General features: G+C 36.6%; 1 protein-coding gene across 2 annotated transcripts in view; it reads left to right on the top strand.

Moving 5' to 3' along the window:
- The window catches only part of Nkain2 (sodium/potassium transporting ATPase interacting 2), a 1,156,795-nt gene that overhangs the window by 583,547 nt on the left and 546,671 nt on the right, over window positions 1-26,577 (top strand). For both annotated transcript variants that reach the window (XM_055599337.1, XM_055599336.1), the window contains exon 3: window positions 1,937-2,017. In XM_055599337.1, coding sequence (XP_055455312.1) covers window positions 1,937-2,017 — 81 coding nt within the window. The remainder of the gene's footprint in view (window positions 1-1,936; window positions 2,018-26,577) is intronic.

Below are 26,577 nucleotides of genomic sequence, written 5' to 3'. Positions count from 1 at the left end.
CACTTTGTACAGCACTTGGAACAACCCAACATCGTTAAAAAAGCTGGGGAATCATTATTTACCTTAACACAATTTCATCACTCCTCACATTATGTAATGGTCACAGTATGCCTACAAAAACTGTGTCATGAGGAAAATATGCATTTCACAAACATTTCCATTTCTTCTCATTTACTCACTGATTTAGAAATAATATTATCTGAATGTCTATTTTATCCACAGTATTGAGTTAGGAACTTAGCAAGATGAACATTTACAGAAGAACTATTTCCTAAAGATATTACTGTTTGTACATTAGGTATTTATATAAGTAATTAAAGATGATATTAGGGGTGAAATTAGAAAAAGTAAAGTCAGCTGAAACTATATGAAAAGCTCAGCCAGATATAACTGTATGTCTGTCAGCAAGTGATATTTTAGGTGACCTTTGAAGAAAAATAAAATATTGATGGATGTGAAGAGTAATGTGTAGAGAAAAGAAAAAAATCAATGATGAAAGAATCATATGGTAAAAGACCCCATGAAGAAAAATGGACTTTAAGTCTAGTGAACAGAAAGGCATCAATGTATATAGAATCCAAGATGTCTACAGGGATGAACTCAAGTAAGTTACTAAAAAGGCAGCATGGTTCAAAGCCATGGAGGCTCATGAATAGTGGTATAAAGATATAAGATGCTTTATCAAAGGGATGGAATGGAAGCCATGGGGTTTATTTAGCAGGAAGTACCATAATAAAGCAAAACCACACCTACTGTTTTCTCCTAGATATCACCCTTCCAGCCAATCCCCACATTTTAACTTATTAATTCCTAGTCAGTTTGGTTCAATTCTCCTGGAGGAAGCTTCACATCTATTTTTTTTAAGCTTTCATGTTTTGTTTCTCAAGATAAGCTATGCACTATTTTCATCCTCCTCTTTGTATTCACATTACATATACTTTAATGGTTCCTATGTGATAATCATAACTTGAGGCCTGATAAGCTAGAGTCAAATAGAAGGGGAGGAAGACCTCCCCTCTCAGTGGACTAGGGGAGGTGCATGGGGGAGAAGAGGAAGGGAGGGTGGGATTGGGAGAAGAGGAGGGAAGGAGCCGGGATATAAATTGAATAAATTGTAATAAGTGATAATAATAAAAATATAAGTTATGTATTCCCAATAAAGAGATTTACAGGAAGTAAAAAAACATCTTCATTTGACATGAATTTTTTTATCTGCTCTGTTTTTTTGTTTGTTTGTTTGTTTGTTTGTTTGTTTGTTTTCTAGTATGTGACTTCTTAGGTGTTTAAGTTGTTTGACAATATGGTCAGAACTCGGTAAGAAAACGTATCACCACTGCAGAGTTTACACTAAGTAGACAAGAGCATAAAGTTAGGGAAAAATGCTAGATGGTTACTATAATATCATAGGAATTGTGAGAAGATAACATGAGAAGGTGAAACAAAGAAGTAAAAAAGGAAAAGGAAAGAAAAGAGGAAGAAGGAGACTAAGTACAGCTGACTAATGGGATACCAACATGAGGAGTAAAGAGTTGGGAATAATCTCATGAACTTGAAGAAATTTTGCATAGCCACTATAAAGATGACGTTAGTAAACAAAAAAAAAAAGAAACTTTTTTAAAATTTTTTTTTGCGTAGAGTGTCTACTGCAGCATCCACTCCTGCCCATATCTGTAAGCCAAAAGTCCTTTATATAGAAATGGGGAGGCTATGTCTTCTGCCTTAAAAACCTAAATTTATCCTTCAGTATTTTATGATGTCTGAGACCATGAAACTAAGATAGAGATAAGTGTACATCTAAGCTGATCCTTATATAGAAGCTTCATCGACTATTTTCCATTAATTTCATGATTTGAATGTTTAGAAATTCAAGATGTATTTACCTCTGCCTCAGCTAATTCCAAATTAATTCTGCTCTTCTCCCTTTGCTTTTCCATAGTATGCTGTCTGGCTGGTCCTCTGGGTGACATGGAATGTGTTTGTTATCTGCTTCTATTTGGAGGCTGGGGATCTCTCAAAGGTAATTTGCCATCTGATTTCCTGAGTCATCACTCCTGTGTTAATGTATCTCTTCCTAAGCAAGGCCAAGTCTCCCCCGGCACTTGTTTTCTAGATGCTGTGGGTAAAGGGAAAGTGTCCTCATTTTTACCTCTGTGCTTCTATAATAAAAGCTATGTTTGGCGAATCACAGAGATGTGATTTGTGCTTTTTAGCAAAATAAATGTGAGATATGAATTATAACACTACTCATTCAGAATGGCTTTGTAACACCCAAGAGAATTTTCTAAGGCCAAATAGGATATTTTTCAGAGACAAATACCTTTATGAAATCACTTCATTTTTTTTTGTATTCAACAATGTTTTCCTGATTGAACTCAAATCATAGTACAATATTTTAGATAATCCATAAACTGTTATCAGAAAGAAATAACTTATTACAGAAATGAATAGAAATAAATACATTATTCTAACATAGTCTAGCAGACATAAAAATCTTGCTGTTTTCATTGTGATTTCCTTATTTAATGTGTGTGAGGAGCACTGATGTATTCTAAAATGAATTCATTGACTATAGAAATAATGTAGTTTGCAGACCTGCTGGAGTACATTTAACAGCAAATAGGTGAAATGAGGTAATTTATTTAAGTGAATCTTAGCTCTGGAGATTATTTCCAACTTGATTTTTCTTATTGCCATTGTTGGAACACAGATTTGTGACGTATTTCTTTGCTATCACTACATCGCATCAGTAAATATCTGAAACATATCTGAGATCTTTGAACCCAGGACTCAGAAGAAGAAAAGGTCTCTAAACAACACTTTCACATACCTATGTATCTGGTCAGGCTGGAGCAGTAGGCGGTGGTAACATATATGTAAAAGTTGGACAAAACACTCAGCATGCTTAATGGTGTTCACTTATCGTTTAACCTGTGCTATGGGTTTATATCAAATAGAAATCATTTTCATTCATTTGGTTCAGTGGCAAAGGATGAGAGAAATTAAGAGTGGTATTATGGGATGAGGGAGAATCCATAGATATATTCCACAATCGGTTTGGGGACTGGTCCCTCCACGTCAGCCTGGCAAATGACTATTCTGTGGTTTGTCCAGAGAGTCATTTTGTATGCTGTGGCAGCAGACAGGCCATTTGGGAAGGGGCTGTGACCAATGGGTAGAAATTACTCTGGATGCTCCAAGAGAAACACATATGAAGCTGCTGCTTAAAAGGCAGCATGCATTCCCAGGGAACCTGAATTATTCCCCCATTTATATATCTCTGCTGCTCTGTAATTCACTTTCTTCACAGAAATTCCACATTAGAATGACGTTTAACAGCATTCTCCATTGAAAATAATCACCAAAAAAATGTAAGTCAAGTGCTGGGAGTATTGACAGAGTCAAATGATTCAGCAGACCAGAATTTGTTTAAAAGAAAAGCACAGAGAAAGAGAATTGAAGCAAGCTGGGTGCACAGATGTTCTCTGTAAATACCAAACTTTCCATGTGTATCTGCAGAGACGGGTAGAAATTGGGATCTCATGATTTTAAACAGGAGCATTAAAGCATTGTAAGGGCACATCCTAAAACTCTATAGCGCAAATGAGCTGTGATCCAAAGGACTGAGGAATCTTATTCTCATGGGCATTTAATGATTATTAATCAACAATGAATCAGTTAACAGTATTTTCTTTCCTTTTTTTGTTTCCTTTTATATCAAGGCTTCAAAGCACATGCAAATTTAGTCATCTCCTTTTAACAAACAATCTAAAATAAAACCCTGAAGGGCTGAGTCCTATAGTTATCTGCTGTGGTACTCTTTCCTGCTCTAGGGTTTTGAGAAAAGTCTAATTCTTTGGTTGTTTGTTGTTCACACTTGGTGTGGAGTACAAGGTGAGAAGGAAGTGTTCTTGATGGAAACGTTCAGATTCATGAGAAATCAGTAATTGCTCTGGTGAAACGGCCTGTAGTGTCCACGTAGCACACATGAACCCTCTACAAAGCCAGATGGTGTGTCTACACCATCTGAATGCCCCATTACTTGCGTCTCAGGCATATGTACAGGAAACAGAATAAGAGAAGGAATTCAGTGAAATTTACAGAGAGACAGACGTATATTTTTCCATAAGGTAGGAAAATAGGCAAATACTTACAACAAATATTGGCAAGAAATGATGAAATTTATTTAAATATTAGTTACTTACATAGAAATCAAATTTTGGATTCTCTTTCCTGTAGGGTTTTTCAGTAAACAATTTTCCATGTGGTTATGAACTACATATAATCATGAACACACTGACAGTCTACAATTAGTAATTACTTGATTACAATAATATGATAGGTGAGACTCAGCTGTTTAAACTTTGGTTGTCTTTGTATAAATAATATGTGGTCAAGCCTATGAAAACAGAGAATTATTACTAAAATTTTGATGGGAATGTTATAAATTATATCTGTAAAGTACTCAAAAATGTAGTATTATTTTTAACAAATATGGAAACTGCTTTCCAACATTTCTGTTAAGATGACATGTAATAGGACTATATATTGTCATAACAACAAAAATCCACCCAATAACTATATCTACATTATTTATATTAATAGCTAACATGGTAGTGTTTAAACTAAATATCATCAAGTTTAATAGAATGTGTTTTTCCTGGAATTGTCATTTTATAGATGTCTTGTTTGGAAATCAAGAGGGGAAATAAGTTTTTAATTCAATGTATCTGGTAACTTTTTTGAAGTTGCCTTTGAGCAGTAAATGTGATGTGGTCCACTGTGTTAGTACTTTTGAGGCATCTTCTCCTGTAGTTTTCTTATTTCATTAAATCACAGTAGGCAATTATGCTTCTCTTAACACTTTTCAAGCAGAAATGAAAACTCATCCTGTCCATCAACTAAGTTGAATTATTGCAAAATGATGAAAGATATATATATATAGTCTATAGTAATTTTTAGGTTCAAAGTGCGTAATAGAACAAAAACACATGAATTGTTGTAACTATTTATTTACTTCATGACCTTGGATGAGAAAAATAATCTTCACAATAATATTCTAGGAAAAACTTACTGACCTGATTAAATTATGCAAAATGAAATTGTTAGATGTGAAATATTATAAGCTGCTCCAGTAAAAGTTGCATGTTACCACACCTGCTCAAAGGGCTGTTTTGAGGCACTCACTCCTATTCATGCTTTCTTTAAGGAAGTCAGGGACTGGTCAATAGTGATCATGTTTTATATAAATAAAACAATAAACTTATAGAGAAGGCAGAAAAGGGTATTAGTTTATACACAGGACAGGCCAATTTGTCTTTACTTAAAAGTTCAGACACATATCTATCAGATTTCCCTAAAAGTTAGAAATTTAGCTGGTGAATACAAGGCAACAATATTTAATTATACCTGATGGTGTGCGTTTGTGTGTGTGTGTGTGTGTGTGTGTACATGTGTGAGTGAGTGTTTCAGAAGTACATAAACGTGCCTTCTAGGATAGCTGTCACGTTTTGATGACCTTTATAGTTATTTCTAGGATCTAGATGTAATTTATTCTTCAATGTTGCCATATAAAAGAGCAAGGTAATAATACATCCAATACAAGCTTTGGGAAATAAAACTGTTCTTTTTTGTAAGAAGCAGAAAGAAGATAAAACCTGCCATACACTGAAGATTAGAAAGAACAAATCCTTAATACATAAATGAGTGATATACAGAATAATATACTATTAAAACAATTACAGTTTTCTTTTTCTATAACAAATAGGTTATTCATTTAGAGAGATTTCAATGGTTGTACATATTTATGTTCAATAAAATTAATGCTTATATTAAGTTTGTTCTCTATATCCTTGTATGTAAAAAGGAAAGGAGAGAAATGTTATTGATATTTTACTTATACTTAAAAAACTTATACTCATTTTTAATCCAAACATGATTATACACACCTATAATCCAAGCTGCAAGAGAGACAATGAGAACAATGGCAAAATCAAGGCTTGCCTAGGCTTTATAATGAGTTCAACATTATCCTGGGCAAATAAATGAGACACCGTGTCGATATATAAAAAAAAAACAAAACAAAACATAAAATGAGACAGAGAAAATGACTAATTTTGGTAAATATCAATAAGAAAGTATATTAAATCCATATGTTTTTAGGTTTTGCTTTCCTTGATGTATTAGTTACTATTCTGTTGTTGTGGTCCACACCAGATAGTATCTTTCAGAGGAAAGGTTTTGATAGCACATAAGGTTGCAGATAAGAGTCCAGTATGGCAGGTAGGCTTGGAGCAGGAAGAGGTATAGGGACTGGAGCAGGAAGCACAGAGCACAGACAGAAAAGTGGAAGTGACACAGCACAATTAGTTTCAAAGTCTGCTGGTATAACTCCTCCACCAAGCCTGCACCTCCTTAACTTCCCAAAGAGTGGCACCAACTGGATACCAAAGGCTACTGGGACATTTCTCATCACTGCTACTACTAAATAGAAAAAAAATTAAATTTTCAAGCATATTTTGCTTTAGGCTATATAAAATGGAGTTTTGATAGCGAGCACTAACTGTGCTGTGGTTCTTTTATAACACTAGAAACAAACCATCTTTTGATTTGCTTATATTCCTATTTATTAAACTCGGCCAATTATTTATTTATTCAAATTTATAGTTTTCCTTTTTTTTCTGCTTTCTTGTGATGTCCTTTAAATAAGAAATAGAGTCAGTGAACCTTTTTATTTCTTTGTCCACATTCTTTTTCTTGATAAATGTTATTTTTTTCTGTCATAATTTAAGTGATCATCTCTGAACACAATGTCACCCGGACTTCTATGTCCAGTGTTGACCTGTTTCTAAGTTGAAGTCTTACAATCCTATGATTTTTGGGGAGACATGTCCATTATATCGTCACCTTAAATTTAGTCTCCAAAAGGGTTCATCACCATCTCTGAAGCACTGAACATCCAAAATTCGCTACTTCTTAAATAAAATGTAAAATGTAAATTTCGTGTCAAAATATATTTGAGAAAAAGAAAAGGATTTAAAAAAATAATAAAAGTCTTTTGCACTGACCCTAAGATGGAGGACTACACGTTTTTTTTTTATTATTCTATGTTGAGATATCTGTATCTATGTATTTATTTTATATATTAGATAGATTTATATGATATATATATGTATATATATATATAAATGGGGAGAGATAAGGGATTTTAGTTAGAACCATATATATAGTATGTCTATAAAACCATATATAGATATATATAGCTATATATGCAAGTATGTGGTACTTATAGCCATCACTCTATATATAATGTGTATGTATATAGGTATATGTGTGTTTGCATGTATACAAGAGTATACACTAAAATTTTGAGAATAACAGACTCTGTTGATTAAATAAGAACTCTAGGAAGGTAAAACATGAAGGCATTCACTGACTATAAAAAAAAAAACTATGATCTCTCGATGGGAGGATAGACTAAGAATTCAGGCTTGAACCTGTAGAAGACATGTTAGGGAATTTATAATTGATAAAGCAGCATATCTTTGAGTGAAACAGACACAAACATTTGAACAGTTTTGCTATTAGGACAACGGTGAGTTTTGTCAGGCCACAGTAGAGGACAATGCAGCCACTTTTGATGAGAACTGATAGACTAAGATCAGAAAGGAGAGGAGAATCTCCCCTATCAGTGGACTTGGGGAGTGGCATGCACGCAGAAAGGGGAGGGAGGGTGGGATCTGGAGGGGAGGAGGGAGGGGCTTATGGGGGGGATACAAAATGAATAAAGTGTAATTAATAAAAAATGCAGAGGTTTTACATAAAAAAATATAAATGAAAATGTTAAAAATGATGAAACAACCTCCATTGCTTGTGGGATTGTAAACTTGTAAAACCGCTTTGGAAATCATTCTGGTGCTTTCTCAGAAAATTAGGAATAGTCCTAACTTAAGATCCCAGCAATACCATTCCTGGGCATATATCCCAAAGATACTCAAGCATTCCATAAGGACATTTGCTCCACTATGTTCATAGCAACTTTATTCATAATAGCCAGAATCTAGAAACAACTTAGATACAGAAATTGTGGTGCATGTGCACAGTAGAATACTACTCAACAATTAAAAACAAGGAAATCATGAAAATTTCAGGGAAATGTTGGGATCTAGAAAAGATCATCCTGAATGAGATAACCCAGAAGCAGAGAGCACACATAGTATATACTCACTTATAAGTGAATATTAGCCATATATAATACAGGATAAACATACTAAAATATATAGTCCTAAAGAAGCTAAATAACAAGAAGGACCTAGGGAAGAGGATAAAACCTCACTCAGAAGGGCAAAGAGGATAGACATCAGAAGTAGGAGAAGACAAGAAACAGGACAGGAGCCTTCCACAGGGGCCCTCTAAAATACTACCCACAAGGATATCGAATGGGATACTGACACTCATAGCCAAAGTTTTGGCAGATTGCAGGAAACCTTATAGAAGAAGATGGAGATAGAAAGACCTGGAAGGGACAGGAACTCCACAAGACACCAACAGAGCCAAAAACAAAACGAATCAAAAAACCTGGGCCCCAGGGAGCCTACAAAGACCGATATTCCAACCAAGGACCATGCTTGGAGAGAACCTAGACTCCCCGCTCAGTTGTAGCCTAAGAGCAAATCAGTATCCAAGCGGGTTCCCTAGTAAGAGGAGCAGGGGCAGTCACTGGCATGACTGCCACTTGGTTGTCTGCTCGTTGATCACATTCTCTTTGTGAGGTGGCATTGCTAGACCACAGAGAAAGAGGATCCAGACAGTCCTGATGAGACTTGATAGACTAGATTCAGATAGTGGTGCAGTAGAACCTCTCCTATCTGTAGACTAGGGGAGAAACATGGGGGGAAAGAGGAAGGAAGGTGGGACCTAAAGGAGATGAGGGAGAAGGCTAAAGCTGGGATACAAAGTGAATAAATTGTAATAAATAATAATGTTAATAATAATCATAAAAAATCAGAAGAATGTTGAAAATTAGGAAGTTTTGAAAAATGAGTTTGAAGGTAAGAGATAGAGTCTACAGGAAAATGTTTTAAGTTTAAAATTATTTGGAGAATAAGCAAGTAATAACCAGGTACAAACTAAACATTGCTGGAGCTAAATTCCAGGTCCAGTTCACCAAAGTCTTTGAAGGTGTTATGTATTATGTTCATCAAATTATGGCAGGTTTATTAAAATGTGATCCTATTGTAAATTAAGGAGTATCTGTGCATCAGTCATGAAATGAAGAACGGCAGTTATGTAAACAAAAAGGGAACGTTGCCTGGATCAGGAACTCACTGTGATCAGGGCTTAAAGAGCTATCAGAAGAGAAGGCGGAAAGACTGTAGGAACCAGAGAGAGTGAGAGGACTGATGACAAGGAAACACCATCCTCTAGATACGACAGGACTGAGCACATATGAACTCACTGTGGAATCGTGCACAGCACCTGCACAAATTCAAGCCAGACACAATCTTGCACCCATAAACAAGAAGCTATGACTAGTGTTTGCAAAAAGAAAAAAATTAGTTTTCTCCAATGGAGTCCCTTTCACTTAAAGGTAGGATCCATGTCCAGCAATACAGTGCCAACACAAACTGAAATAAATTACATTTTCGTATGCTTTTTTGTCTCATATTGCTTTATTTAGGTATTTTTAATTATTATCTTACTTATAGTTTATAATTTTGTGTTCTTATGGTGTGTGTGTGTGTGTGTGTGTGTGTGTGTGTATGTGTGTGTGTGTGTGTGTGCCTGTTTGTTTTCTAGACAAAAAGAAGTCATGAAGCATGAAGTTGGTTGGGTGGTCGGTAGGGAGGAGTAGTGAGAGGCTAAGTCATGATCAGAATATAATGTATAAAATTTCGTTTTCAATTAAAATAGGTGAAGGGTTTATGATTTTTGGTGAATTAAATCTTGGAACAAATTGTAAGAAAATTGAACTTCTGGTCTTAGGATTGTCAGACCCTCCAGTTCACTTGATTTCCACATTTCTAGGCTCAAACCACATAGTATTAAATATAAATAATATATATAATATATAATACTAAAATTAAAAATTAGAAGAAGGAGGGAGAAATATGAAGAGGAGGAGGAAGATGAGGAGAAAGAGAAGAAGGAGGAAAAGGAGGAAGAGCAGGAGGAGGGAAGGAGGATGGGAGGAGGAAGAAGAAGATGAGAAAGAGGATGAGGAGAAGGAAAGAAGGAGGAGGAGGAAGAAGAAGAAGAAGAAAAAGAAGAAGAATTCTTCATTATATTCTGGCTATGTGATTGACTGGTATGTGCAAGGTCCAGTGTCTAATCCTCAGAACCTCAAATTATATATATGTATATATTCTCCCTCTTCTCTTCTTCTTCTGCTCCTCCTGCTTCTCTTTCCCCTCCTCCTTCCTTCCCCTTCCACTTCTTCTCCTCCTTCTTCTCCTCCTTCATATATATATGTATGTATATATATATATATGTATATCAATAGACAGGTTGACAGACAGACACATAATGAAATAGTTATCCTTAATAAAACTGTACAGCATCAAGATATTTAAAGAAAAAAAATAATAGGATAAAAAGATGAATTTATGTATCCAGAATTAACCAGATTTTTAACACTACTTTATGAAAATGTCAATCAACTCAAAAGTCAGTAAAAATGTTGACTATCCGAATAATATAATTAGCAAATAATAATAATTTATTAACATGTTAAAACAATCATAAAACTTTCAAAGCTGCAGAAAGCATTTAATCATTAAGTGATTAAAACCACAGAATGCTCAGCATATAATGAGTTGCTGTCATTAAGCTTGGGTTCCCATACTACTGTGAAATAGTACTAGAAAAAAAAATGAAATTCTGTGGAATTTGAACAGTGTACTTCTTAAGTCCCTACTGCTTGAAATTGATATCTGGAAACATTTTCAACATAATTTCATGCTAGTGAAATCTGGTGTCATAAAATTAAAGAAGTATATGTGACCTTAAATTGAGAAACAAAAAGTAAAATATACTGACCAATTAGCAATGACATATTCAGAAGTTGATGAAATGACAGAGAATCATCTGAAGCAGAATAACAACATTTAGAAAACAATAGCAAAACTCTAGAAGCAGTAGACAAAACTCAGAAGGGCAACCTGTTTCTGTTCCATGTTAATAGTAACTAAGCCTGTATCAAGAGTGATAGAGAAGGGAAATGAAGAGAAATACATTTCATGAATGTAATGTGACTGACCCCACAGATTAGGCTGTCTGTTTGAGAGACACACAGTGATGTGCAAACCAAATATAATTGACAAAGGATGAAATACACAAAGGTTTTATGAAACACACATGGAATAAACACCCAAATACATGTTTGTTAATTAAAAATTAAATCATTCTTTCTTGTTCATTGGTTCAGTCATAAGTACATTAATGGTATTTAAGAAAATTCAATTGCAACTCCTCCTTTCTTTTCTATTTCACATATGGCATTAACATAACTTTGATTTTTAAGTGTGATTATCTAGTGAACAACATTTTGCTGAACTAAGATGTAATAACATAAAAGAATAAAACTCATATGTTTTCATATATATTATATATACATAATTACATGATTTTCAAAACAATATTACAGTATACAGTATTATAGATTTTAAAACAGTTATAGATTATTTTTTCCTATTAAGATTCAATTGTCCATTACACCATATGGTAATGCTGGCCACTAGCCACTGGCACTATTGTGATGAGTCACTAAATAGCATTTTAGTTGTTTATACATGAACCCAATCAATAAAACAAAAAGCAAATAAAACTAGATGCTCTTATCAATATATTCTAATTATGGGATTGCTTAGCTGACCAGCCATTAGTATACAAGGTGGTTACCATATTTTATTCATTCCCAGGACAAAGTAAAAAAAGCCAGGTATACTAAGGATGTGCTTTGGACAGAGACCAAATAGTGAGAATATGGATTCCAATTGTAATGGTACAAATACAGCTGCTGGAAGGGGTCATTTTTCTTCATACTATATAAGTTCTGCATCAGAGTTGGTCCAACATTTCGTGACAATAGTAAACAGAGTGAATGTACTCATATGATTCACCTGGGCATTTAAAAATGTTTTTTTATTTTCCTGGAGTGAAGTCAGAGTTCTTAGGTTATTTTAACTTTGGCATATTCCTACATATTAAGAATATACTTTGTTTTGTAAAGATGGTATTTAAAGGACTCTTTAAACCGGGCACAAGGGGACCTCTTAATTTCTGTTTTTTTTTTTTTTTTTTTTTTTTTTGTAGCAGAAACCTGAATGTAGGACTAGATGTTTGCAACTAATCAAATTTATCTCTTGATGTATTACCTTCTATGGATGCTCTCTAAGTTATCAAGTGAAGCACCAAACACATCCAAGTGCTCAGAGGGAGGAGGGGTTGTTTATATTTCTCCTTTGCGATTTAAGGCTTATGTATCCTCCCTCACTTTGGCAGCATAATCTCCATTCTAACCTTCCCACATATTTCCTCAGGGAGAAGCAGACTCCAAAGTACAGCTGGACAAGCCTTAAAGTTAAAGTCGTGCACATCATTTATTTTTGTCATGACAGCATTTCCAGAAGCAAACGTTCAAACTTCACGGGGTAGGGAAGCCCTGACATGCTCTCTGCAGCTTTGATGGGAAACTGCAGCTATGTCTGAAAATCTCTGCTATCATTTGTCTTTGTCTCTTTTCAATGAAACAGTGTATGCTGCATCACAGGACTTCTATCTTCTCTCATAGGTTAGTCAGTTGCCTTCTCAACAAAATTTGCATGGAATATACTGCTTCTAAGGCTCTACTAAATTAACCATCTTAAGTTCTGCTTTTCTTTTTTGTTTTGTTCTGATGTCTTTCTCTTTTGTTAATACCTATTCTTTTTAATTTATTCATTATTTATTGCAGTTTATTCACTTTGTTTCTCAGCTGTAGCTCCCTCCCTTGTCTCCTCCCAGTCCCATCTTTCCTTCTCCTCCTCCTCCTCCCCCTCCTCCTCCTCCTCCTCCTCCTCCTCCTCCTCCTCCTCCTCCTCTTCTTCTTCTTATCCCTTACCTAGTCCGCTGATAAGGGGTGTCCTCCTCCTCTTCTATCTGACCCTAGCCTATCAGGTCTCATCAGGACTGTCTGCATCCTTTTACTCTGTGAACTGGTAAGGCTGCACCCCAGGGGAACGGGGTAATCAAAGAGCCAGCCACTGAGTTCATGTCAGAGATAACCCCTGGCTACATCTGAGGAAGGGGTCTCTCCATTCATGGTCCTTGGCTGGAGAATTGGTCTCTGCAGGGCACCCTGGGCCCAGGGTGGTTTTTTGTTGTTGTTGTTGTTTTTTTTTTTTTTTTTTCCCCTGGTGGAGCTCTAAAATCCTTAGTCCTAAAGAAGCTAAACAACATGGAGGATCCTAGGCAATATGCTCTATCCTCATTCAGAAGGGGAAACAGGATAGACATCGGAAGTGGGAAAGTGGGAAGTGTGAGAAGAGAGAGAACAGGACAGGAGCCTACCACAGAGGTCCTCTGAAAGACTCTACCCAGCAGGCTATCGAAACACATGTGGAGATTCATAGCCAAAATTTGGACAGAGTGCAGGGAATATTATGGAAGAAGGGGGAGATAGAAAGACCTGGAGAGGATAGGAGCTAATACCTATTCTTTTATTTAATATTTTTTTAATTTATTTTTGATTATTACAATCTATTCACTTTGTATCCCAGCTGTAGCCCCCTCCCTTGTACCCTCCCTATCCCATCCTCCCTCTCTCTTCTCCTCCCATGCCCCTCCCTCAGTCCATTGATGGGGATTCTTAATGCTTCAGTTTCTGTCAAGAATATCATCCTAATTACTGTGGGTCACAAAAGTGTCTTGAGTATTGCAAGTGGGGCCTCTCAAACAGAATAGACAACCTTTTGTAAGGAATGGTTCAAGCGTGTCACACATGTCCAATATTGGTGCAACCTTTTTCGAGAGAGAAATAAGGACAGAATGAACTGCCAGAAAGGAAAGGTGGACTGCCTCCCCAAGTGTAGACTTGACTCCCTTGAGTCTCCATTCTGTCAGTCCAGCTCACTGTGATGCTGCAGAACACTGAAGCAGCTGCTTTTACGGCCTGCTGTGCTGTTGATTTAAAGGCATGACCTATCTAAGCATCCTAATGCATCCTGTGCCCTCAATTCTTGGGAAATGATCATGAGTTCATGGTCAGCCTCAATGGCAAAGGGAGATAAAGGTCAGCCTGTGTTTTTTGAGACCCTTCCTCAAACGAACAAATATGAATAAACAAAGAGCAGCCCATAACTCAATACTACTCATCCTAGCTACTCTGTCTCTCTGGAAATGGCCTTGGATGATTTGATCTGTTCTTTCAAATCTGCTATTATTAAACCTTTATTTTCTCTTATAGATCAAAAACTTTTACTTCAACGCTACTATTTACTGTGTATACTTTGAGAAGATTTTTTTAAGCCTTTACTATTTCTTTGGTGTTCCTCCTGAAACAACATCAATTGTCTATTAAGTGATGAGAATGTCATTCGCCCATGAAGAATCATTCGTAAAATTAGTATGAAAAAGTAAAATTACAGTCATTACATCACCAAGATAGCCTTTTTCAAGATGAAAATCAAACTTATTTACAAGTGATCTTGGCTTTGCTAACCCTGTTTATCTCAAAAGCTCCCTCTGTAAAGATTATGCTAGAATGATAGGTTTTACCATAGGTGCAAATGAAATGCTAAGTTTTTTGTAAGTTTACCGCTTTCAGAGATACTAGATAGTATAAGGATACATTTGTAAGGATACATTTGCACTGAAAACTCTTTGCTTTAGGATATGGGGAGAGAGGTCAGTGGCAAAGAGCACTTCCTTCTTAAACATAGGATGTGAGTTTGGCCTGCAGATCCAAACTGCAATATATAGAGTCAGCTTTATTCATGCCAGATCTTCATGCTTGCTGCAAGTTCTCTTACCCACAGCAGGCATGGAATCTAGTTCTCCTGCAGTTCCTTTGGGTTCTAGAGATGGAATTCAAGTTGCCTGGCATGGGAAGAAAGTGCCTTTACCTGATGAGACATCTCTTTTAGCCTTTAGAGTCCATGTGAAAAAAACTGAGTACATGTCTGCACGTGTGTACCTGAAATTCTGCAACTCTGCATGGCTGTGTGTGTGTATGTGTGTGTGTTGAAGAAATCCACACTTAAATTTTAAAATATAAGAAATTTTAAAAACCACAACCACTCCATTATTTTGAAATTTGAAAATACTGATATACCTAGCCTCTGTGATAATTACCTTCTCTTGTGTGGGTCTTGATTTATCCTATAATTATATTCAGGAACATGGCCCACCCTTTCTTCTGGTGTGCACTTGATCTTGACAACCTTATGGCCATCACCCTGATCATTTTAAACTGTCACCCAAACGTGAGGTTGAAACTAAATCTCATGGAAAACTGATTGGGATTGGCAGTTTGAAATTGGCAGTTGTGAAATACCAATGGACTGAATACCATTGTCTGTATAGATTCAATAGGGACAGTTGATGCTTTGATGAACTGGGAAAAATAATGACACAACTCATGGAATAGTAAAGAACAGAATAAATAGTTCCCTGTTTCTGTCGCCCAGACTATTAGGCAAAAGAAAATCTGAATAAGTGACTGTTCCATTCTTGTCATGTGGAAATAAAAAACTTACTCTGGTTTTCCCTGTACTTAAAGTTTACATTGATAATGCAGTTGAGATTTTGTATAGTAGCTCTGTGTAATATAAGTAACCAGGGAGCAATGTTTAGTAAATACCATTATTAGACACAAAGCAATACAAAGAAAATAATACCTATTTAACTCTTTACTGATTGAACATTACACAAAGAAATTTTTTAATATTTAAGCTGTCTTATGTTTCAGCATAATGTTTATAGTGTTGCCTCTCCCCTCCTCCTCAACATTTATATTTTAATAATGAAAAAATAAATGTATATGCAGCTTGCTGCAATTAAAAGTGGAGTTTTGAAGAGTAAAAGGAGGGGGACGACTCAGCAATAAACAGTCATTTGTGGGATATAATTACTTTTTCATTTTTCTTTCATTAGCACATATAGCCTGCTACAGGAATGAGTCTAGTGGTAATTGCAGGACTCCAGGGTTTTCACGCTTTAGGTGTAATATGTAAAACTTAAGTAACCGGGGGTATTTTAAAAATTGGCATTTTTCCAATATATAAAATCTAATCACTTTGTAGCAAAGTGCCTGCATTCACACCATGCATACACTCTCATCTGTGTGCTTATGGGAGACTCTGGAGTGATGGGTCTTCAAACTTTTATTTGAATCATCAGTGAACCTGAGTGCAGCGTACTCAAGAAAGACCTGGGAGAAGTGCTGGTATCACACTATTTGGTGTGCTCTGACATTCCTCTTGATCATAATGCAGCCATCCAGGCACTATGAGGAAGTGTGAGCCCCCTAGGAGAACAGCCACTAAGCCAGGGTTATCAGGAGCCTGCAGAATGGATGGACTCGAATTTCTGCACTCTGATTTTTATGAGCACAATTAATACACTAAGCACTTTTTAGTCTCAGAGCCTCCACCCATCACTTAGTTTTTAATGCATTTATACAGTATATTAACGGCGGCGTCATAGCGCGTTGTATAATGAATTCAATTTTTCTTGTCTTTTTGGCTTCCTGTTTCCTTTTTCTCAATGAGGAAGAGGGAAAAATGATAGCTGAGTTCAATATTGCCAAATAGCCAATAATTAGTGCTGCTGGGCACCATTTTTCTCTTTAAGTTATCCCTCAAGGCATGTAAAGCTAGAAGCATTGATTTGAAAACAAAGGAAGCAGAATATTAACCAACAGAAGTGATCCAAGCAATTAATTCTTTATGAAATTGTCAGAAGAGTGTGCAGCTAATCCCATGTTTACGAAGAACAGAAAGTTTAGCAGCATTTCAGTTTTCTTTTTAGGTTAGTTTTAAAAACTACCAATGCACCTTAGGTATAGTTTATAGGAGTTAGGACATTTCCCAGATTTAGGCCTCTTCTTCACGGTAAGCCATTCATTTTATGAATGACTGTTACAGAAGATCAGATTTTCTCTTCATTTAACATGTAATATAATGTCCCTCTCCCTGTCCTTCTCTCTCTTTTTCTCCCTTTCTTTCCCCTTCCCTCTTCCCTTCTCATCCCCCTGCCTCTGTCTATCTGAAGTACAAAGGAGGCAAAATTGAGGATTATTTTCTGTAAAAATAATGGAAATATCAAATCTGATGGTACAAGAAGACTGAACAGGGAGAGAAATAAAAATAATTACATATTTGGAAATGAAAATAAACTCTTATGGTTTGTATGTTAAATATGTTGCTTCCACGATGAAGCTCTCTTCACAAACATTACAAATGACTGTTCAAGGTATGATAGTGGAGAGAGTTGGGTTTGTCTTACATACCATTAGAGAATATTTAATATCATTCTAAGTCACTGTTTAACCATATTATTAGGAGAGTGTCAAGTTACATTTCCGAGAGTGTATTAAAAAACAAAAACAAAGCAAGCAAACAAACAAATTGCATACTGTGCAATTGCTCATATATGCCATCTGTCTCCTCCGATCACCAGGATCTGTTCCATCAGCCTTTCTTTCTTTCTTTCTTTCTTTTTCTTTTTTCTGAAACTGTCTATGGGCTTGAAAACTCTGTTCTTCCCAGAGAGAATTTCAGTCTTTGTGATTCCCTAGAGTCACTAGCCTCAAAATTGCTTAAAGGCTTTTTGTTTGTCCTAATTGATAAATCGCCTAAAAGAGAAAAAAATAAGTTTCTTTCATATTTAGCAGTTGTCTTTAAAAAAGCCTATACATTTGGAAAATACAAGCACAATTTTTGACTTGAATAAATAAAAATGTCATAGTTGGTGAATTAATATAAAATGTTTTCTATACTCAGAAAATTCATTACTTCTAACTTTCATTAGGTAACTTTTTTCCATTTTTTTATTTTTTTAATATTAGTTACAATTTGTTAACTTTGTATCCCTGCTGTATCCCGTTCCTTCTTTCCCTCCCAATCCCACCCTCCCTCCCTCATCTCCTCCCTGCCCCTTTCCAAGTCCACTGATAGGGGAGAACCTCCTCCCCTTCCATCTGATACTGGTTTATCAGGTATTGTCAGGACTGGCTGCAAAGTCCTCCTGTGTGGTCTAACAGGGCTGCTCCTCCCTCAGGAAGGTGGGAGGAGTTCAAAGAGCATGCCTTTGAGTTCATCACACGGTAGCTTTAGTATATGTGTCAAAATTATGTACAAATAAATCTCTGGCAAATGTATTTCTTCATTACGTTTCTAGTTCTTATTCATATTTATAAGATGCTCAGAATAAACTTTATAAGATGATCCTTTAAACACCTGTATGGCAGATCTTTGCTAAAAAATGTTAAACAGACACAGGTTCTCACAGCCTGGTTAGTTTAATATGAAAATACAAAACTTCCGAATTTTTCTTAGCATTCTGAAAAGATAGCTTGGACTTCCCATTATTTGGGAAAGGGTTTACTGAGAATATAACCTGGAGTATTGTGCATGCCAGTCAGGCACTACACCACTGACTAACATATTAACCATAATGTTACTACATGTTTGATAAAACACAAGACAACATAACGATGCCATGATAAAATTTATATTTAGAAACCATCACCGTGATATATGTATATATTCTGTGGCAAAGGCTAGACTCACAGGAACAAAATAAGTTTAAAAATAAGTTTAAGTTCAGGTACAGTTGGATTAAATTGAGTAGACGTAGAGGTGATGAAAAGTAAAATTGATATTAATTAAAAGTCCATCTTGTTATATTGTTAGTATCATATGAAGTTAATTACAAACAGATTTATTAATGTACTGAATAGAGTACATAGTCAGAAAATGACCAAGATTGACTTCTGGCTTTGTAGTCTGAACATTTAGAGATTGTTACTTCAATGACTTCAATGTGTTGAGACAGAAAAAGCCTAGACAAACTGTGGAAACAGAGAATGACTGCACATGGAGCTAGTTTTCCTATATTGTGGGTTTGAGTTATCCATTAAATACACTGAGATATATGGTCAAGTAGACTTTGGATCATATACATGCTGTATCCAAAGCCATTTCATCAGTGGATGTGAATTTGAGTCAGTACATCAGTGGAGGATGAACACTCCTGAAAGGCTGCGATCCCTTACAGAAGCTCGTAAAGGGAGGACTGGCGTTTGCATTATGCCTTGACGCTATGTAGCTCCTCAGATATGAAGAAAAGGGGAACCATAAGAAGATACAAAAGTCAACTGTTATTCCACAGAGGAAGGAAGGAACTAGGTAAATGAGTTCTGAAAAGTTTTCTTTAAATAGTTAGAAAAGGTGGTATTTTGTGACAAAAAGAAATGAAATAAGAAGTAATATTAAACATTGAAAAGTAGAACTCATTGCCGATTCTGATAGAGATAGTTTTAGCAAAACAAAAACAAAACCAACCAACCAACCGAACAAACAAACAAAAAACAATCATAAATAACTCTGTTAACTGAGGGAAAATAAGCAAATACACATTGGATAAATCAAGATTTGTCCATGAAGTGAGTGTGGACATTAAATAATTTCTAGTTATACCCAGCCCTTGGTCTACGTGAGTGCCACGACTACAGATTAAGCAAAACAGAGACCAAAAGTATTCTTTACATATTCTTTCCTGAACATGCACAGAGCAGTTTTGATGTTACATTGATAAGTATCTTGACATTAATGCCTAAACATTAATGCATCAGCCACTTCCGACCATTTGCATCATATTCGGTATGCTAAATCACTTAACACTGACTTGAAACATGTGCACAGATGTAGTACAATATGCAAGTGCTATTTTGTTTTAACTAAGAGACTTGAGCGTCATGGATTTGGGTATCTACAGGGCACCTGAAACAAGTACCAGAGGATTACTGAGTGTGTTTTGCTGAATGCTGACATTGGTGCCTATATTTTTTTTTTTGCTGAGGAGAACAACCTGGCAAGGAGTGGAAACTGGTATAGGTGCAAAGGTCATGAGCAACTGAGAGAAAATGGACACCAGTGCTGATATAAAGGACTCAGCCTCAAAGGAAAAGGGTCAGTGACTCTTGCACTGGAAAAAAAATACAAGGTCAGGGGTGGAGATCCTGGCAGAACGATGGTTTTGGTTGGATGGCAATAAACTTGCTGAACTACTCCACTGTTCTGCAGTCAAATATAGGACAAGTGACATCAATTTTGGTGAGGAATTGAAGTTTTGGAAAAGATAATAAAGTATATATGATTGAAGTGACATAAAAGAATGCACCAAAAATCAATATTTCAGCAACACATATATAATATATTGCATATAGTATTATGTTTGTGTATATATATATATATATTTACATATATATGTAAATATATGATGGTTAAGTATTCCAGGGGATATGTGAAACCCATGGAGGAAGAAAAGCCAAGGAGCAATGATATGAACCTTGAATTGTTACTACATTATTTCTCTGTTCCTTTAACTAATTAAATACATTAGACTCAGACAACTGACTAATGAGCAAGACCTAAAAATTTTGTGTTCTGGTTGTTTTTACACAAGACTAAGTTTAATACTTACGTCATGAAATTGACAGGCAAATGGAGGAACTAAAAAATCATTCTGATAAGGTAACTAAGAACCAGAAAGTCACATACGGTATGTACTCACTTATAAGCGGATATTAGCCCTATAATACAGGATAAACATACTATAATTTACATACCCAAGAAGATAAATAACAGCAGGACTCAAGGGAGGATATTTGAATTTCACCCTGAAGTGGAAATAGAATAGACAGCAGACGTGGTTGAAGAGAGGGAACAGAGATGAAGAGTGAACATGGAGAGCAATGAGAGTGTAGATCAAACTGGGGAGAGGGAGCAGGACAGAGAGAAGAGGAACCATGGCAAGGAACATCTGTGAGACAAGCTGGAAACCTATGACGGGCTAGGTTCCTGGGAGAATATGAGGCTGACTCTAGCTGAGACTCCTAGTAGCAGTGGTCATAGAGACTAAGGAAGACTCCATCCACTGAACTCCTAGTGGAGCAGGGGAACATTAACCCACCCACAAAAACATTGACTCAAAATTTACCTGTTTACAAGATGTGCAGGGATAAAGATAGAGCAGAGATTGAGGGAATGTCCAGCCAATGCCTGGCCCAACCTGAGACCCATCCCATGGGAGAGAGCCAACTCCTGACACTATTAATGATAGTCTGCTATGCTGGCAGACAGGAGACTAGCATAGCTAAGACTCACAGCCAAACACTGGCTGAGCAAAGGGAGTATTGTGGAAGAATGAGGGGTAGGATGGAAGGAGCTCCTCAAGAAGACCAACAAAGTCAACTAACCTAGGCCTCCGGGGGTTACATGTAGAGCACCAACCAAAGGACCATGCATGGACTCAATCTAGGTCCCTTGCACATATGTAAAGGATGGGTAGGTTAGCCATCATGTGGGTCCCCTAGAAAGAGGGGAGGGGCTATCTCTGACAAGGACTATATTGCCTGCTTTTCAATCATTTTCCCCTGGCAGGGCTGCCTTGGCAGGTCACTGGGGAAGATGTGCTAAATTCTGAGGCAACTTAATGTGATGGTCTGAGTTGGTAGGGAGAGGTTCCTTTTATCTGAGGACTAAGGGTCAGGGTACAGGGAGAAGTGGGAGGGAGAATGGGAACATGAGCAGAGTGGGAGATTGTATATATGGATGTAAAGTGAATAAATAAAAAGGAAAAATGAAAATTGTCACTAATAATTAAAAGGCAACTATATGGATCTTCTCATAGATGTTATTTAAAACAGTGACAAAAGATGTACAAATATGTGAAAACATTTATAGTAAGATGTAATATATGCTAAAAGATTATCCAATATTAATTGATTTGTTAAATAATACTGGTATATACAGAGAATAATTTATAATTCTCTGAAAATGAGTAAAATTCTCAAACTATAAAACAAAGCTGATTCTATAGGATCACGGTTTTCACTTGTTCTATAAGACTATGATGTCTAAAAAGATTCTCCCAACTCCCCAGCTCATTGCTCTCCTCTTCCCCTCACTGACTCTTCTGCAGCATACTATTACTACTCCTTAAGACCTTCACGCAGAAATATGTCTCAGCTGTGTTTTAGCTGATATTCTTTCTGTCAAGATCCATGCATTTCAGCTTCCTTACACCCTGTATCTACTTCTCTTCACACAGGCATGTGACCTACAGTTGTTTCTCAGAATATCCTACATAAACCTTGTGCTTTGGTTCTCACCTCTATGGCATTCTCTACATCAGTTCACTTTTTTTTCTTGTATACTGTCTACCCTCTGAAAATGGTCCCTTTACTAATATCTATCAGTTTATGAGAAGTGATCAAAACTGTTACCGAAGGGAAAGCTATGAGTCTAGGAAAAAAAGCAGAATTAGAGATATCTTAAATGAAGCAGACAGAAAGTGTCCCAGTGATCATGGACATCATCCAGAGTATGACTCTGTCATCATTATCATCCTCAAGTACTGCCTCCTATTTGATTTTGAGCTTGGCTACTACATCAACTCACTGTTCTTGGTTCAAGCATATACTCCTGAGCGGTGTACATGGACAGGACCCTGGGTAGCATTGATTCATAAACAAATAAAAACTATAAGACCAGGTTACAGGAACTGGCAGCCAGGAACAGATTTGAGGTTTGAGATGTTTGTGTGGGGAGACAGTTCAGTTCTATGGTTTAGAGCCTCCTAATTAGAGATAGACAAAACAAGGTACAAAACACTCAACTCTTGACTGAAAGTGGCCCAATCACATACCCAAGCAGAGATGCAGACATACAGAATGTTTTCATTTCATTCCAGTGTGTCTAAATAAGATCGGAGAAATGGCCACATGGTGGGATTATCTTCATGTAATTGAATCAATAATTTTACAGTAAAAAGCATGAGTTGTTTTATCTATTGTTTACTTTTCTATTTGAATAATGTAAAATGCTTTCATAAAAATGATAGAAAATGCTGAGGAGACAGATCTCTAGAGTATAAAATATGTGAATTCATACATTTTTAAAGGCATCAAAAAAAATCTCCTACCAGGAAATCAAACTTGAACATATGCATTATATATTTCCAAAAAATGAAAATTTAGTTTAATACATAATTTAAATAAATTTGAAAGTTTTAAAATAACAAGTGATAAAAACAAACTTTTGTATCAGCCTTAGTTTATGTTTTTTCCCAATTAGTTGCTTTCTAACTTTCTAACCCAAATACTCTTTACTGAGTACAAAGAAAAGCGATGTAATACATCCTAAAACATTTTTGAAGGGAAATAAAGTTATTTTTCTACCACTAATAAATATTACTTATTTTACTATGAGTTTAGTTTTTCATGAGAAAATGGCATAATTACCATTAATGATACTTGCTTTTATCTAGAGGAAACTTCATTTGTAAAAGGAGAGAAGTTTTCCTTAAAATGAACATAAGGGCTCGAAGTTGACTGCATTTATCTACACTTTAACTTTTTAATTAGCCAGTTATCCTCAGTGAAGGAAATTTACTATCATCATCAATATTGATGGATTCTTGTTAAACTACATTGCATTATATCCTTTTCTTAGTGGGATCTTGGTATTTCAAATAAAGTTTCCTGATATACAGATCCCAAGATTAAGAAGGAAGAATATTCTTAAAAGATCTTTAGGCTTTGATAACACCTACTTCATTGTGAGGAAGCATTAGAAGGATTTTTACTAGTGGATTGCTAAATTGCAGTCTGCATTGTAGGAATATAACCAACGTGACCCCTTCCCTGTCAGGGTGCAATGGTGAGCCTACCATTCATCACTGCTACCTGCTAGTTATAGGGGAAAACCCAGAAATCTATTTTCTTAATCCAAGAGACTCCGGCCTCCTCCAACTTTTCTATAGGGTTTCCAGTGTCTTCTAGAAACTCAAAAGAAAAGACTGCCCCTCATTTTATACTGCCACATTATATCACCTGTGCTAGCTGACTGGATCTCATCTGAATTCTGGTTCCTTTGGGTGTTTATCCATATCAATAAGACTTCCATCTCCAGTTGCAGTTAAACTTACCGTATGGTTACCTTCCAGACAAGTCAAGAAGTGCTCACTTCCCTTCAGCCTTCTGCATCTTTGACTGGCCTTTTACTATTTGAGTCTGGGGAGACAGACAAGTCGTGCATTAGCAACACAGTGTTTTTATTACTTTTAGATAAGACAGCAAGGAACACAACAGAAGTCTCAAATTTCATGGCGAGCCGTTATTCCAAGGCTCAGAAAAGCTGCCAAGAACAGTTTAAGTCTCATCTGTCCAAACTCCACTTATGCACAGATAGAGACCCCAGGAGGCACCCACATGACATGCTTGGATGAAACGTTAGACATCATCTTCTGGAACAGAACCTGGAATCTCCCAGCTAGTTCTTCCTTAGGTCCTGGAACATTGTAGAGTTCTTAAAATACACACACACACACACACACACACACACACACACACACACACACACACAGCAATCAAGAGAGAACAAATGGATCAGCACAAGGACCCCCCAAAAAATCATCCTGCAGCAATAAACCACAGCGTCAGGCCAATCATGCTATTTTATGTATGTATGTATGTATGTATGTATGTATGTATGTATGTATGTATATCAACTATGTATCATCTATCTATATTACCATCTACTGATATGTCTATCTATCTATCATCTATGTATCTACCCTCCATATATCTGCCATCATCTATCTATCTATCTATCTATCTATCTATCTATCTATCTATCTATCTATCTATCTATCTATCTATATCTTCCTCTGCTGTTCTCTACTGTACTTTTTAAGATAATCTTTCTGAACCCAGAGGTCATTGGTTAAGCTAGGCTGCCTGACCAAGGAGCTTCAGGCATCCATCTGTCTCTACCTTTTCAGTACAAGAATAGTCTCCAGCACCAGTGCTGAGCTTTAAAATTAATGGGTCCTGCCAACACAGATGAGGATCCCTGAGCTTCCTGAGTGAGCCATCTCCTTAGCCTGTCCTGCCTGAACTTCTTCGGCCAATGTTGGTTCCCTCCTAGATGATGGATATCTGAAGGCTAAGGGAGCTACAATTTGAATTGTGGAGCTTCTGTCTTTTGTAGCCACAACTAGGTAGTCTTAAGATTTAGACATATTGGGAATGAGTTTAAATATAGACTTTTCTTTTTCTCTGCCTATGCACCAGTGCTATCAACCATAAGCTGTTTCTCCTTAAGTCCTGTTGAAAGTAAGGGATGTGGCAACTGCTTCTCCCAGAGGCTGTAGCCTAGGAGAGCCACTCACTGCCCAGCACCACTTGGCCCCCAGCCCTTGGCTGAAACTAGCTTGTTACCGGTGGTCGCGTTTCCTCAGCATGCCAAAGATGGCTTCTTACTTTTTTTAATGATTTATATACTTAATTCCTTGCTTCAACTTCTAAGACTTTAAGCACGATTCTCTTTTTTTTCTGATTTTATCCTAAATTAACAGATTTTCAACTCAGAGGAGACTAGCTCAGTGGCAGAGTTCTTTGCTAGCACATGGGAAGCCCTGGGTTTGATCTCCAGCTGTGTAAATATAGGAAATAAAACGACCTAACAGCTCTGGGGAGCAAAGAGCTTTAGAAAAGGTATAAGAGTGCAGAAGCTTAATGAATTGCACTTGAAGGATTGCATCTAGTTACCATTTCTAAATGGGGAAAAAGTCTTTAAAAGAGAAAAGGCATCTAATGTGATTTTGAAAAATCATTATTATGAAATCCAAATTATGCTGTCTTTTGTGCTTGGAGCAGCTCATTTTTGCAGAATTTTGTCTTACCATTTGAAATATGGTTACAGTTCCATTCCACTATGCTATAAAATCCCAAATTTCCTTAGCATAGGCATTCATGTTCAAGGACATGTACAATGTGATAGAATTGAAATCGAGTTTGCTGAGGGAAGGACTAGTATATTAAATACTGGAAAAGTGCTTTCCTATTTATGTATTATTAGAAGCTTTTTTTATATGCCATTTTACAAGCACTTTTTTTTATCAAGGTGTAAAAAGAAAGTTTGCTTTGTTACTGGGAAATTAGAACAAGATTCAGTATAAGGCAGGATCGTGTACTTTACAAGTAATTCAGCAATAAGCAGAACTATGGCTGCCTCTCATTTGTGATGGTAAGCCTTTGCTTGGCTCATCCAGCCTTAGGAATGCCTTAAGAAGTAGCTGTGGTTCCTCTCAAGGGCAGGCTGTTTGACCCCCACCCCAGGGGAGGAGCAGTCTGTTAGGCCACAGAGGAGGACTTTGCAGCCAGCCCTGAAGATACCTGATAAAACAGGGTCAGATGAAAGGGGAGGAGGTCCTCCCCTATCAGGGGACTTGGAAAGGGGCAGGGAGGAGACCAGGGAGGGAGTGTGGGGTTGGGGAGGGAATGAGGGAGCGGGATACAGCTGGGACACAGAG

The sequence above is a fragment of the Psammomys obesus genome, unplaced genomic scaffold, assembly GCF_907164565.1.
Source record: "Psammomys obesus unplaced genomic scaffold, mPsaObe1.curated_primary_1811, whole genome shotgun sequence".
Taxonomy (NCBI): domain Eukaryota; kingdom Metazoa; phylum Chordata; class Mammalia; order Rodentia; family Muridae; genus Psammomys; species Psammomys obesus.
Note: the sequence above shows the minus strand (reverse complement) of the source record. Positions and strands in the feature narration are given on the sequence as shown.